This window comes from Corvus brachyrhynchos, unplaced genomic scaffold, assembly GCF_000691975.1.
Source record: "Corvus brachyrhynchos isolate BGI_N302 unplaced genomic scaffold, ASM69197v1 scaffold17, whole genome shotgun sequence".
Taxonomy (NCBI): domain Eukaryota; kingdom Metazoa; phylum Chordata; class Aves; order Passeriformes; family Corvidae; genus Corvus; species Corvus brachyrhynchos.
In genome coordinates this window covers 3,355,360-3,370,243 of record NW_008240046.1, presented here as the reverse complement: position 1 = coordinate 3,370,243, position 14,884 = coordinate 3,355,360, and the positions used below count along the sequence as shown (strand labels likewise).

Genomic DNA, 14,884 nt, shown 5'->3' with positions numbered 1-14,884 from the left:
CGGGGCGGTAGCCGGGGCCTTCAGCGAATGGAGGGTGAGGAATGGAAAAAGAGGGTTAGAAAGTCGTTTCCATTCTGCTGAACTTTTGTTTTCTGACCGATAGAGGCCGGTAGAGGACTGTGGAGAAGGAAAGTTTGTAACCAGCAGCGCCAGGATGGACTTCCCTGCTACCCAACCAAAACCTGCTGCCGACGGTAAAATCATCTACTATCCTCCTGGAGTGAAGGAGATTACGGACAAAATTACCAACGATGAAGTGGTTAAACGGTTAAAGGTGAGCAGTTCTGACCGCCACCCCCTCCCCTGCAACTTTTGCTTGTTAAGGTAAACATTTTATCACTGGAATGGAGAACTGCCAGAGTTTTGTTGTCCTTCCTGCCTGCAGACATTTAAGGGATTATGACTTCATTGCTTTTCCTTAAAAGAGGAGGACCCATTTTTGTAATTCATTACTGTTCTCTTGCGAGTTCTCTCAATGCCAGAGTTGATACATTAAGTGCTAATTTGTACATGAAACATATCCACAGTTTAGAGGAGAAGTCTGAAGTGGAATCACAAGTAATAATTACAGGATATGTTAGCAAAATTTTTTGGCAAGCTAGGTGGTTTTATGGGTTCCGGCATTTGAAGAAAGTATAGTTGAGCAGGGGAGACAAGTAGATCTGCATAAGGCTGTTCTTGATTGAAAAGATCACACTGTTGGCGAAATGCAAAGCTTAATTTCTGGAGTTTATGGATGGCCTTTTGAAATTGTTTCAAAACCTACCTCAGATTTTTCAATTTAGTGTAATACATATCTGTTTTTTCCTATTTAGTATAACTGACAAAATTGCTGAATTTTCATAAGCAAAAGGGGTTATTAGAAAAGTATCTTCTCTGCTTGTTTCACAGCATCCTGGAGGACTGTGAGTCTTGCCTCTCTTTTTTATTTTGTTAATCCCTTTTTCCACTGGAAAAAAAACCGAAATGCTACTGTGATTCATTAGTATTATTTCTTAAGTCCATGCTGAATATAGAGAATTAAGCTGAGCATTGATCAAATATTGACATAGCTCGTTTGTTAACACCGTGGTCTTTGGACCAAAGGTTTTTGTAACCTGGGATTTGGTCCTGTGCCCCGGGTGGAGATGCAGTAATAATTTATAGCGATCAGAAATATCCTGTCATCTGATGATCTGTTTCCCATGACAGCAGTGACCCCACAAAGACTGAAAAATAGCAGTCGTGGTCTTGACTAGTCAGTTAGTACATTGAAAAGTTTTCTTGGCTATAAATGTGAAGAGAACGTAGGCTTTGTGCTTTGCTTTTTAAGCAGCAAGGCTCATAGTGGTTTTTCTGAAAATTAGCCTTTTTGTCCATTTACAGTTTTGAAAATTATTGAATGGACAAGTCCAGCCTAGTATTTTCAAAACTGCAGTGGAATATTTCCAGTTACAGGAGAAGATACTAGAGTTGTGATTGTTTAGACAGATACCTTGGATCGAAGTCTGTGGAGTGTAGAGGAATGCAGTTTTGAGGTGATCCTTGAAACAAGTATTTTATTTTGTCCCAGCTGGTGGACTTGCAGTGGTGAACTGTGTCATTCCTATATAATAGAAATAATAGAACTTCAAAATCATGTATATGTGTTTTGCTGAATTCACATGTGTGTGTATTAGACATAATCTTCAGGCTACGAGCAGACTTTTTTTTGTTGTTTTCTAATGAATTATTGTTACAGAATTCAGACAGCTGAAAGATTTGAGACTAACTTTAAATGGGAACAAATACTTTGCTACTGCACCCAGCATCACTGAAAAGACAGAGAAAGATTTTTCTTACTGTATTGGTACTGTTTAATCTGAGTTAGAGGAATTTTTTTTTGTCAGGTATTGGCTTTACTGAAGGATCAAGAGAATGGGAAGTATTGTACACTATAGAACTAAACCAACAAGTATATTTTTCTTCGTGCATTTGTATAACGTGTATGTTCTTTATGAAGTCCGTGCTTCCTTATATTGACTTAGTTTATAAAAGCAAATTCATTTTGAAATGTGGAATATTATGATGACGCTTTGCTTGGGATGGAAATACTTGAAAAAGTTTAGTTCAATTTCTTCAAGTTTTCTTCAAAAGATAGCCTTCCAGAACTTTAAATATGACTTAATGATAAAAGCTAGCTTTAACAGAATGTATAAGCTCAGGCATGAATCAGTTCATGAAATTGTAGATTTTTTTGTCTTCTTGGCCAAGTGTCAGCCAAAAGTGCTCTTAGAGAAGATAGTTCTTACAGAAAATGTTCAACTTAGAGTTTTGGCCATCAGGCTGTGGGCCAGTTCCTGCAAGTTTTTGCTCTTTTAGCTTGGTGAAGTCATGGTCAACTTAATTGGTTACAAATTTGGGTCCTTATTAGCAAGTTTTCTGATATCGCATCTATATTTTTGTGTCCAGACTTCTTCTCCTAGTGAAAGCCTTTCTTATTATTGGAACTTGAGACGTTCTGGGCACCTGTCCCAGAGTGCCTGAGCAGCAGCTTTTATGCCAAGGACTTTGAAAAAGAATGTTTTTATATCCTTTCCCTCCTTCTGCTTGGGGTTGTGGGTAATAAAATGTAGGCCAGATACTTTTAAAGTGTTTTGATATATCTGTATGATAACATCATTACTGTTCTGAAAATGAAAACATTGAGAATTTTAAAATTAACATGCATCTTTTGAGGGACGTAGGAAGGAAATGCCTCAGGATTGCATATGTATGGCAGGTGAAGCACAAGTTCAGGTGCTTAATTGAGTCAAAGGTAGTTTCTGGTACGCTAGATTATATTGATGGTTTGGTGCTGTAGAGTGGCATGTGTTATATAGTTTCAGCTGTTGAGGAAGTGATTTTAACTGGTGTACTGTGGCTGGGGTCAAGTGTCTGTTCTATAGATCCAATTAAGTTTAAGCAAACTAGGCAGCTAGCATGTAGCGGAGTGTTGAGGTTTACTGTACTTTTGACTACAAAATATGTAATTTTTTTAGGTCAGTCTTTCTCTTTACAGGGCAGTTTTTCACAATATAATGATTGGTTTCAGGGCTGCAAGTCAGCTGCTTGACACTTTGGGTAAGGCTTGTGGAAGAGGAATAGTAACTTTGACTTAAACAAGTGATAGAAGGGGAAAGCAAACAATTCTAAGGCACCCAAGAAGCCTTCCTTCTGTTCCAAGATCAAGCCAGAGACTAAATAAAACTTGAGAGCAATTGTGTTAGCAATATTATATTTTTTTCAATAAGATAGTTGAAGGTTTTGAAAGAAGTTTTAGAAACTTGGCATCTGCTTTGCTGCAAAGCTTCTTTATGGCTATTGAAATTTTTTCAAGATTGACTGTATTTTACTGCCTCGTTAAACTCCAGACTTGTATATTGCTGTCAGTAAACTATTAAATCTCAGATATAACTTTGATCACAAGAGAATATTTAAGTGTCATTTATATAAAACAGTCATTATGAGTAAGATTAATAGTAGTGTACTTAATTGTCAGATACGTTACAAATAGCCCCATCAATCCAAAATGCATAGAGACTGATTTTCTCAGTCACTGACATACACAGCCCTTGTAGGCAAAGCCAGAACTCCCACCAAAATATGTGGGGCTCTCACGTGCTTGTCCCAGCTTCTGTTCTGTACTCTCTTTACAAGCATTTTGTTTTGCTGCGTACCAGAATGGAAGGGTTGACAGATCTGGGTTTAAACTTAGCAGGAAAAAAAACCAAACCAACCAACACCAGAACACCCACCCCTCCCCAACTATGTTAATTTTAACCTGAACCGTTTTCTTGTGTAATTTATCACAAGAACTCACAAACAATTGGGCAGGCACAGGGGAAAAACTAACTTCTTTTTGTGGCAATCTTTCCTTAGAATGTTGAAGGAACTTCAGAGTCAATTTGAATGTGAAAGTTAGCAAATGGTTTTTTTTGAGATAGAGATGGGGACATTTGCATTGTTTCTGGAAAGCTATCACGCCTGCTAGGGTTTTTAATGTTAAAGAAATAATGCATGATGGTGAGTTCAGATACAGCTTTATACTAAAAACTGTACAGTTTGGTAGTGTAAGACAGGTTTGTAGAAAAAAAGAAAACACTTAACAGTGCACATCTTCTTTTACCTGGAGGTATCAGTGTAAGCAACACTAATTGATAAAATCTGTAAAAAGCACATTTAATCAGATGCTAAATATACAAAAGTAAAAGAAAAGTTTCTGAAACTTTTCAAAGGAAAGGAAGTGATAAATTAATTTCAGCATGGAGATTTTTAACACGGGTTTAAGGCAATGTTTAAATATGTTTCTGTGAAATTAAGTTTTATCGGTTAGAATTTAATGAGGGAGATAGAGTTCTTTATCATAGCTGGGTTAGGGTTCTGGTTTTTGTTTTGTGGGGGTTTGGGTTTTTTTGAAGAGTTATTGTCCTTTCGTTTTTCAATCAGTCCAATAGTCTTGTTCCTTTTCCCATGGTGACAGTTTGGCAAGGCATTTGCTGTGAAAGTTGCTTTTGATTTCAATGCCCACCACACCCTTTCATCCTCTCTCCAATTCTCCCCCTGCCATCCCCATGCCAAGGCCTAGCTTGTGATCATCTGGAGAGGTTAGCAATCCAGGTGTGCCTTGAAGTCTTCCCTATCTTGTCCCTTGGCATTTCTTAGTTATCTTATATGTATTTGTCCCAGAACGAAACAAACACTCTCCCTCTCCTTTTTTCCATTGTCTTTTTGCACATTCCTCTGGTTATTAGGTATTGGCCCCTTTGTAGTTTGGCCTGTTGTGTCTCTATCTTCATACCACTAGAAATAACTAATGCTGATAATTTGTCATTTCATGCACGGATGCCTTTTAGGCATCTGTTACACCATGTTAAAACTGAGAAAGGTTGCTTGTTGGTACTTAAATGTTTTTGAGTAGGCTGTAGTTATGTGAGAGGAAAAGAAAGTTACTCTTAACTAACCCTGATAGTTCTGCATAAGTTAATGGCCTCTCTCTGAGGTCATGTAGTTAGATGGACCTTTGATCTGACCTGGCTTGTACCTATGCAGTTGATTTAAACAAGACTAAAAAATGCAAATTAAAATGTCATCTAGTAGAAGAAAATCTGTTGTGTCACCCACAAGAATTTGGTATGTTTGAGGAGAAAAGGTATATACATAATAAGTGGGTTGGATAGTATATTAACTAATAAGTGCTCTTTGCTGGCAAGACTTAGATGACATGGGTGACTTGCATGTATTTACATGCTTATATTTAAGAATTATAAGTAATTCTCTGGAGGTCATATAGCCAGGTTACAGAAATGATCCACAGTTAATTATTCTAACAATTTAAAAACCTGTCATTAATTGTACTTAACTGCAGATTGCAGTTGCAATGTTCTTGAGCTATTGGTGGCCACATAAGCCTAAAGCCAAATTTTTAATTTGATTTTGCTCATAGTTTAATCTTTTTAATTAGTTTGAGTCTTGTACCAATCAAGTTTTTCATTAACTAGGACAGGCCACTAGTTGGAGAAGAAGAAATTGTGTTCTGATTTTTTTTTTTTGCCAATGGAATATTAACCAACTGCTTTGTAAATGTCCCAGTTTTGTCAGTCCTTAGAGGAACAAACCATCTAGCCTTACCAAGTTTGCCCAGATGTTACTGAATTTCGAACTGATTGACGATGACACCCTTTGTTTTTGTATCTGATAATTTTCTTTTGTTACAAGTGCGTCAGTAATTAATGGCAATTTCACATGTACAGTATTATTCGAATGGTTTCCCAGCAACACTAAGATAAACGTATTTTGAAAGGGAAAAAAGCCCCCATTTGAAAGGGGGGAAAAACCCAAAAGGTTGCTGAATTAGAAGTGATAACTTCTGATGTCTGACCACTGAAATGGACAGACTGGTTCAGAAGTCTTTATGGCCTCATTTATTCTACTATAAACCTCAAAGAATTTTTAATCTCATTCTTTGCTAATACTTTTTTGTGAGGTGACTGCATTATGTTAATCACAGTTAAAAGATGGGGAGCTGATGAGCTACTGAAAGGAAAAAAATACCAGAGAGGCCCCAATACCAGAGAGACGAGTTGACTTCATGTGTCTGATTTGGTATTTCTGAATTGTGACTTCTGAAGTGAAGTGCATTCTGTTGCGCTTCATTTGTTCAAGTTTCTTTGATTTCAGTTACATTTCTGAGTACCCAGGGTTTCTGTAAATCGGGCCTCATCATCCCTCCTGAAAAACCCAGAAAATGACTAATGTTTTCTGTGAAAACTGTGTTACGGACTGTTTAACAGGCATTGTATAGAAACTTTGTAATAGGTGTGAGGCTGGCATGCAAGTCTTCAGACTTTACTGTTTCAAAATACGGCATGGAATAGTCCTTTTCTTCGCGTATTTTCCTTCAGTTATAGTATTACATCTTCAGTAAATAAGAAAGATGGTCTTTGAGCAAGATGCTTCTCTATCAAACAATCTTGATTAACTCCAGAACAAGTTTCGTGATGTGAACGGAACCAAGTAATGGCTTCAAGATTTTGATTGTGGTGTTTCCTTTTGTGAGTGTGTGTGTGTAATCACTTACCAACTACTGTATTAACATTAGTATTACAAAGACTGATTAGAAGTTTGAGAAATACAGGATTATTTACCTTGGAAAAGAGATGAGTAAGAGTTGTGCTAATACTAAATTACAGATTTCTGGGTTTGTCCCCCTCTTCTAAAATGGAAACAAACTGATGAAGGCTAAATATTACTTAGGGGCGTACTGGAAGCCTGTGGCAGACCAGAGCTCTACTGATGTTGTATTCAGTATAAGTGACGTGGTTTAGTCATATAAATCACTTCAGGTGGATATACAAGTCAGTCTGTATTTTTATGTGTATAATGTGGGAGTGTTTTTGTTAATTCAAATGTTTTAAATAAAGTTTGGATACAAAATCCTTGACAGTGCATTCTTACAAGGAGTTCGTATGCCTAAGTTTGCAAAACAGCAGGAGCCTTAGCTGTGCTCAAAGACTCAAAAAGGAAGTGTTAATCTCTTACCAGCAATATGAAGTGAAAGAAAAACTGTCCTTGGGCTTGCAAACAGTAATATGGAGATGATTGATAGAAAGGGAAATCAAACATAAATGTGGTTACTTTTCTTCCTTGTCTACTTGAATCAATTCATGCTATTTTGTCTGCTTAATGTCAATGCGCATCTTCTGCTATGAAAAGGAAAAACAAAAGACAAAATAGCAAATCCTTGGTTCACAGTATATATTTTAGCCATTTTTGGAGTTAAGGAAACCAAACTTTTGTCTAGTCCCCAGTCTATGTTAAACATTCTTCATATCTGAGGGTTTTTTCCCAGGCTTCAGTATCTTGTTAATCCCCACTGTCACCTAGAAGTCTAAAACATGTGCTTATTGTGGTGTCACTCAAAGCAATGTGTGTTTGCTGGCTTTGCAGCTGCAGTAAGCTAATGAACTGTATTCCCACTGCTGTGCTGACATGAGAATTTGGCTGTTTTAAAGATCTTTTAGGCATGATGAAATACTGCTAAGGATAAACAAAGATAAAACTGGCACAAGGTAGTTTCTGCTCAGGAGTGAAGATTGAAAACTTTCTGGTACCTGGATAGCATGGGGATATTCTAAACATACATTTTATTTATGTGAGACAGAAGATACATACTTACCTGATGGAGGGGTCAGAGCTTCAGTGTTGGGATGAGTTTTGCAGCCACAGTGGGGGAAAAACTCTTTCAAATTTACTGTGAAGGCTGATCAGCCTTTTTAATGTCTTACTCTCAAGTGAGTTCCTGTTTCTTTCTAGTTGTTCAGTTATATTACCTAATCTTAATGGTACTCTATTGTCTTCTGTGAGTACAGCCTGTCACGTTTAGCTGGAATACATTTTGGAAGTCATTAGCATTTTAGGCCTCATGTCTTTAGTTTCTAATGCTAGAAGTTATGACATCTATCTCCATGAGATTTATCAAAACTTTCCAAACTACTGAAACAGAGAAGAAGTTTTGGACTGGCAAAATACATTCATAAGCATTAAAGAGACATGTCTTTTCTATTTACCAGTAATTTTTGAACAGATACAGATATTGAAGATGAAAGAGAAGAAGAAAGAACAGTTTTTAAAAGGATTTTGGAGAAGTCAGATACTTCTGACTGATGGTGTGTGAGTTTTCCCGCACACCATTTTTTGGTGTCTACAGTACCTGAAAAATGCACATGCTTAAAAAAAAGTAGCCAGATTAGTTAGTACTTAGTAGTATTAGAATTTGCTTGTGGTCATTAAAGAATTGCCCTTTCCTCTGCAGTTGCTGTCTTTCTCTTTCTTGTGGCTCTCTATGGAAATAGCCTAATTGACCATGAGGAAATAGCTTAACATCTGCAGGTTTACAATATTTTAAAAATATTATGTAACTTACTGATCTTAAAACTGTTTTATCAGTGCATCTAATATGAAAGCCCATCGAAAGACCAGCTGTAAACTTGTGCTTACTATGAAAATCTTTTTACTGTTGTTCTAAGTACCCAAAAATCAATCTCTCAAAAACTGGAAGAAAATATTTGTGGGCCCAGTTTACTTTGTATATGTAATAGAACTTTGCCTGGAAAAATGTTTTTATCTTGCTTTACTAATGAAATAAGTTTAATTTCTTTGTTACTGATCTTTCCTGAAGTTACATTAGTTCAGAACTTCCTGGCAGTTGGACAGAAGTTTCAGAGATGGAACACTTGTCTAATTGGTGCTGAGCAGAATAGAGACATCCGAATTCTGTTTACACAAAGGAACATGGACACAGCACTTCAGACATTTCAAAAGGCAGCCTATATGCTAGCTGGAATAAATGCAACTAATTACTTCATGGGTGTTTCAATTTTTTTAGGGGATCTGCTGCTCCCTCCCCAGCTTCCTGGACACAGCACCCAAAGGAGAGTGGGCAAGTAGTGCAGGAGGATGAGGGATGCAGCAGCTCTCTGAGAGGAGAGCGATGGAGATGAGATCTGTTGGAAACCCACCAGTGGCAATTTTACTGCCTATGATAAAATCAATTTCACGTAGCAGCAGTGCAGGAGATAAACAAGTAAAATAAAGCACAAAAACTTATTAATACTCTCTTAACCCACAAACTGGTAGTGTGTGGTTCATGGCATTCAAGAATATTACTAGTTTTTAAACTTAAAAGTGGTGGTTTTTAACAACTGAATATGATACCTGTATTCCGTGAACATCTTGATGAAAGTCGCTTATGCAATATGGTATTATTGAAAGGATAAAGCAATAATAAAAACAGCCAACCTAAAAACCCAGCAAAACCCAAATCACTGAAAAGTAGCTTAAAATCTCAAAAGACAAACAGTAGGTTCTTTAGTTGATGTTTTCTATAGTGGTTTTTTTACATAATTAGCTTTTTCGAGTTTTTCTGGCTACTTAGAATCAAGATTGTGGTACAAATGCTGAAGCAGAATGTGTGCAATGAAACTATAGTTGAACTTAGGAAGTGATTAATATAAAGAAATTTTGCAAAATGAGTGTTATGATGATGCCAATAGTGATGTGGATGTGAAAAGGTATTTGTTATAAGTTGTTCCTTGAAAAAATAAGCTAATTGACTTCTGTTACAAATTCAATGTAAGGAAGATGTGGTTGGTTATTTCACCTTAAAATTTTTACTGTCTTTTAGTCCACAGGATAGTCAAAGTGTGGTAAATCCTGTTATTTTAATATAATTGTGTGTTTTAACTGTGCTTTTCTTCTGGTACCATTTGAAAATACATGCATGTACTTAATTATCCAAATGCAGTAATGGTTCTCTGTAATAAACTCGTTACTGAAATTCAATCAAGCTATTCATAATTTAGTAGGGAATTATTTGAAAGTAGATTTTGTAGAATATAAAAATTGTTTTTTCATGTGATTTAAGAGTCTAAAACCTGATATTCAGTCACTTAAATCTGACTGCAGTGCCTTTCTGTGGGCCTTACTCCTGTCAGTCATAAAGGAAATAATTTTTCTTTTAAAAACTTTGATTTCATGGAGTAGTGAAGAGGAATAATTCAGAAATTATGCTGCTTTGTTTTCACAATGGCACAACATATTGTGGAGTACATGAAGGGAAGTTTAATTCTTAAGGTGTTGCAGTAATAAGAATAAAGCAAGTAAACTCAATACTTTGTTATGATGGTAAAAACTATTCAGTGATCTGGGAGAGATAGAAAAAGTGGCCCTGCATGTATGGGTTTTGACAGGTGTTTCTTTCTCATCACTGATGTGTTGCAGAGTTAACATTCATTCACCTAGAAGACAAATGAAGAAATGCAAAGTAGCTTTGAAGCTTTTTTCCCTGAAAATACATGCTTACTTAAATGCCTAATTCAGTCATCCTTTGTAAACGTAGTTGGCATGTGCCATTATTCCAGAAAAATTCTAATCCTTCTCTTCTCAAAAGCTCCGACTTCTGCTATTGCCAGTAGAATGTCAGTGGCAAGAGGTACTATTTTTGCTCATGTGAAATCACTAAATGAAGGTCTAGGAGTTGCATTTGTGAGCTGTTAGTAACATTTTTTTCTTAGAAAATATATGTAGAATATGAAAATAGGCATATTTTTGTAGCCAAAGGGAAATTGGGAAATCTGGCAATAAGATTTCAGCTTTGTTCCACTTGAAACTAGTAGTCTAGACTGCTGTAAAATCATGAGAATTTTGCTTTAGGAAATGGAGGGTTCACCAAGTACAAAAACTGTATCTTTGTAGAATATATACACATTAATAGAACTGGAAGTAGGTCAGTAGAAAACTTAATAAGCCGTTAAAAAAATCACTTTGAAATGGGAGGAAAAAACGAGTTTAATGTCTATGTATCTAAAGCTCAGCTGGGAAAGCGGGGGTGGTGTGTAATGTTTTCCAAAGTTACAGTCTTTCAGTACCAGCCTATGCTTCCCTTTAAAGGTTAAATCACCTTCAGTCAGGTTACAGTTTAAAAAGCTGCTATTTAATTTTGTTTCACTTTGACATTTTTAGATGCTGTTCTTAGTTTAGGTTCTTGTGCAAATTGGAGCATTCTGGTCTGAGTTGGATACGCTACATAGATTAAAGAATACTCATCTTAGAGTTGAAGCTCTGTATGTCACTCCATGTCTGATGCTAGAATTGGTTTCCGATACCTGTGTATGTCTGTGAGGATGGAGCTCTCCATTAGATTTTTATCTAGCAGTGAAGCTGGTTGAGAAATGCCTTGAGGGACTCTCTCTCACAGGCTCTGTGAGAGAGCTCATACTGTGGAGCTGTGCCCTAATTCACACTGTCTTGAGACTCCTCAGAGTTACAACAATTTCAGTCTGTGTGAGGGCTGTCATGCATTCATTTCTGTACAGTATCTGAATTGATGCCTCTCAACATTCCAGTTAAAAGCCTGGCATCATGCAACATCCCCAGAAAATTAATTTTAAAACTAGCCTCAAAATTTTAGAAATTAAGACAATATTAGTTGGTGTTTTTAGAAGATTTGTTGAGAGTTTTCCCATTATTTTTCATCATCTTTATCAATCTTCTGTTGAAAAACAAAGCTGTGGGCAAAAATAATTTCATCAGGAAGGTAAAAAGGTGAAGGAGTAAGTAATGACAGGTTGGTTCTGTAGAGTATTGCAAGTCAGTTTAGTAATCTGAGCTGACCTGCATAGTGGGTATTCTAACACAGTCAAAATCAATTTAGTTTAGCTTAAAAATAAAATCTTAAAAAAAAAAAAAATCATCTAGTTCTCTTTATAGTCTGCCAGAATTGTGTTCTGGAAGCTTGTCATCCTGGCATTGTTGTATCTGACTACTTTTGAGTACTTTTAGGTTGATGCTGCTACTGAAGAAACAGTTGCTCATTTTCACTGCTGCTGCCACTGCTGTTCAGGAAGAGTAATGGTTCAAAGTAATTTTCCTTATTTGCATCACCAGCACTCTTAAAGTCATAGAAATAAATCAAGTTTGTGAAGAGTAATACAAGAAAAAGTAGGAAAGGATGGAGTTGCTATACCAGTAGGTAGAGCATTGCCCTGAATCAGACCCTGGCATATGGAAGCACAAACACCAAAGCGAGCATTTTGAGCCAGTTAAATACTCTTGCTACTTGTGTGCCGTAGTTTTTCCCCTGCCAATCCAGATGTATCTGTGGCTTGCAGGATGCTGGATTGTGGAAGTCATCCTATTCAAAAGCACTTACCTTTTTCCAGGTAAGTTTTAATTTGGATCGGCGTGCACAGTCACCTATTACCCCCTCCTTGCTTTGGCAGAAGCTCTATGACAATATCAGGGTGAACTGTTGTTTGCAGGGACAGCTTAATTTGGAGCACTGTGTTCATAGGGTTTGACCTTACTAAATCAACTTTTAAGTCATTAAACTGCACCCTGAGATTGGGCTGAAGTACTCTCACTCTCTCCTGTCATTTTTACAGCCGTGTAATGAGCTGCAAGAAGCAGATATATCTGAAAAATAACCTGGGCAGAAAAAGGGAATTTTCAGTAGTGTCACTTATCAGCCACATATGTGCTGGCATAATAGAGGGACAGATCTGGCAGATTTGGGTTGACTCACACACCCATGAAACTGTGCCCTAAGAAATTCTACAAATGCCCCTCCACCTGCTCTATTTTTGAGGCAGTATCTAAACAAAATGAAGTATGTCCCTTGTTTCAGGGAGCTGCAAATGTCAGTGCAGTGAGTGATGTACTGACGTTCCATGTCTGAAAAAAGAAGCTAAGAAACAGAGGAGAACGTTCTGTGGTTACAAACAGTTGAAATCAATGCTGCGTTTATACACAAATGTGTGGATTTTGCTGGTGCCAGTAATTTTGAACAAACATTCATGTCGGGGAATCCACGATGAATTTTCTAATGTTTAGCTGACTAACTGCAGTTATAAATACCATTCATCCTAATACATAATTGCTTTCAAAACAAATTGATTTTATATTTGAGTTCAGAATTGATGTAGTAATAAGTAGAGAGAAGAAGATAACACCTCTCCTTTCTCTAGGATTGTTTAGTTTTCTCTTTTTCTGCTTATTGTTTGTCCTATTTGTACAAAAGAAGGAATTTGAGGTTTCAGTGTTTTTCAGGCATATCTAAGCATGATGGCTCACAGTTCTGTACCAGTATTAGGGTTATGAGATGCAGTCTGATGTTAAGACTGATCTTTTCCTGTTCTGCAGTCCAAACTACTGAGTCTTGTGCTGTGACTTGAACTAGAGTAGGCGGTACAGGCCAGTGCTTACAAACAGATTTATCTTCATGCTGGCTCTCATTCTTACTGTTTTTTCCCCTTCCTAATGCCTCCTGTAGTTGATTGTTCTTTAAACAAAGATGTGTGTTAACTTACAGGATATGTATCTGTCTGTAGGGGAGTAACTGTATACATACGTGCACATAGACAGAGATGAAGCTTTTATTTTCAGATAATCACAAGTGCAAAAAAAAAAATTGTACTATCTAGCAGATAGGCCCATAAATAGCTTTCTCCCCCAAGCATGAACTGGTAAAATGCAAGTAGGAGACTCTTTTTTTGTGTGTGTCTCATTTCAAAGCCAGTTATTAACACTCCATGGGGCTTATAGCAGGAATAGACCCCAAGTTTACTCTTGCACATGAAGTGCTTCCAGAAGTATTCATAGAAAGTGAAAACCCTTCTTCTGTAGCTCATTTACGTAATATTTTTTACACTTTGGGACCTGAGAGTTGTGCAGAACATACTAAGGACTCCTCAATAGGCCAAAAATCCAGCTGATGTTGAAATATGTTTGAATATAATTTTGTTTGTTCTTCTTAGATAGTGTTTACAAGGAATTTGCACTTATTTAGAGGTTTGTATGCATTGAAATTCTGTAGTTGCCAAACTTCAACTAATCTTAGACCTGAATTTTGCCTGCTTTTCTAGTAGTAATTTGTTTGTATATGGAAACTTCTATGAAAATAGCAGTGTAGGAATGTGGCCAGAAACTTTTGGATGAAGTTATATAGATAATTTTGATTATACAAATCCTTACTTTGAAATAATTTGATTTCAGCTCTTATCATTTAGTTTGTGGCTTGTTGGGTTTAGTTGTTTCATTTTGTATTATTATCGAAGTAAGCCTTTACTGTTACTCTTCAATTCAGAAAACTTCAAAATAATGCTTAAGAAATGAATGTGTGGATATGCTTTGCATATATTCACATCTGAGGAATATATTGGTATTCCTGGGGTTCAGTCTTTTTGTTTGTGTACAAATTCTGGAGACCTTAAGTGTCTCTTGATTCAAAAATCTGTAATTACCTGGCATGCCTTTGATAGTGTATGAAAAAAAACCTGCAAGTAACTGATACCATTCAGAGATTTGACCAACACAAAGAAATTCGGATACATTTATGGGAAGCTAGACGGAAGCTAATACCTATTTAACTATAAACTGACTTTGTGCTGTCTTAATCCTGACCAGAATGCTTGCAAAGCCATCATACTGAAAATGAGGGGGGAAGATGTTCTGGGTTTCCTGGGCTTCTCTAAGACTGCTGACTAGGAGATACTGCTTTCTCACCCAAGAGAAGTGATGAGCACATAGGATACAAAATGCTTAAATTGGAAGACTATATTCAGTGATGGAAAACTACTTTCCTACCGCTTGGGTTCTCAATACCTCATTCACACAAGAATCAGCCGTCTTTTGACCTCTAAGTCAGCTCCTAGGCAAATTCAAAATAAATACTGTAGACATGGTGTCAACAACATGCAGGTGGCCCCATGATTTTACCATTTTTAACCCTATATGTGAGCAGTCAGAGCTCTGGCAAAAGAAAGATGCTAAAGTTAAAGCAGAACAAGGGGATGGTTTCAGGCGGGCAACAGGAAGCATTTCCCTCTAT

General features: G+C 36.8%; 1 protein-coding gene across 4 annotated transcripts in view; it reads left to right on the top strand.

Moving 5' to 3' along the window:
• The first annotated feature begins 69 nt into the window (after positions 1–69).
• Positions 70–14,884, top strand: part of PDS5A (PDS5 cohesin associated factor A) — an 87,511-nt gene continuing 72,696 nt past the window's right edge. For 2 of the 4 annotated variants that reach the window (XR_001865244.1, XM_017744314.1), the window contains exon 1: positions 82–274. Coding sequence is in view for 2 of the 4 variants with exons in the window: in XM_017744314.1 (XP_017599803.1) it covers positions 155–274 (120 nt within the window). In the remaining 2 variants the exon portion in view is untranslated. Of the gene's footprint in view, positions 275–14,884 lie in introns of all 4 variants that reach the window. The other 2 variants (XM_008641382.2, XR_001865245.1) reach the window with 2 other exon arrangements.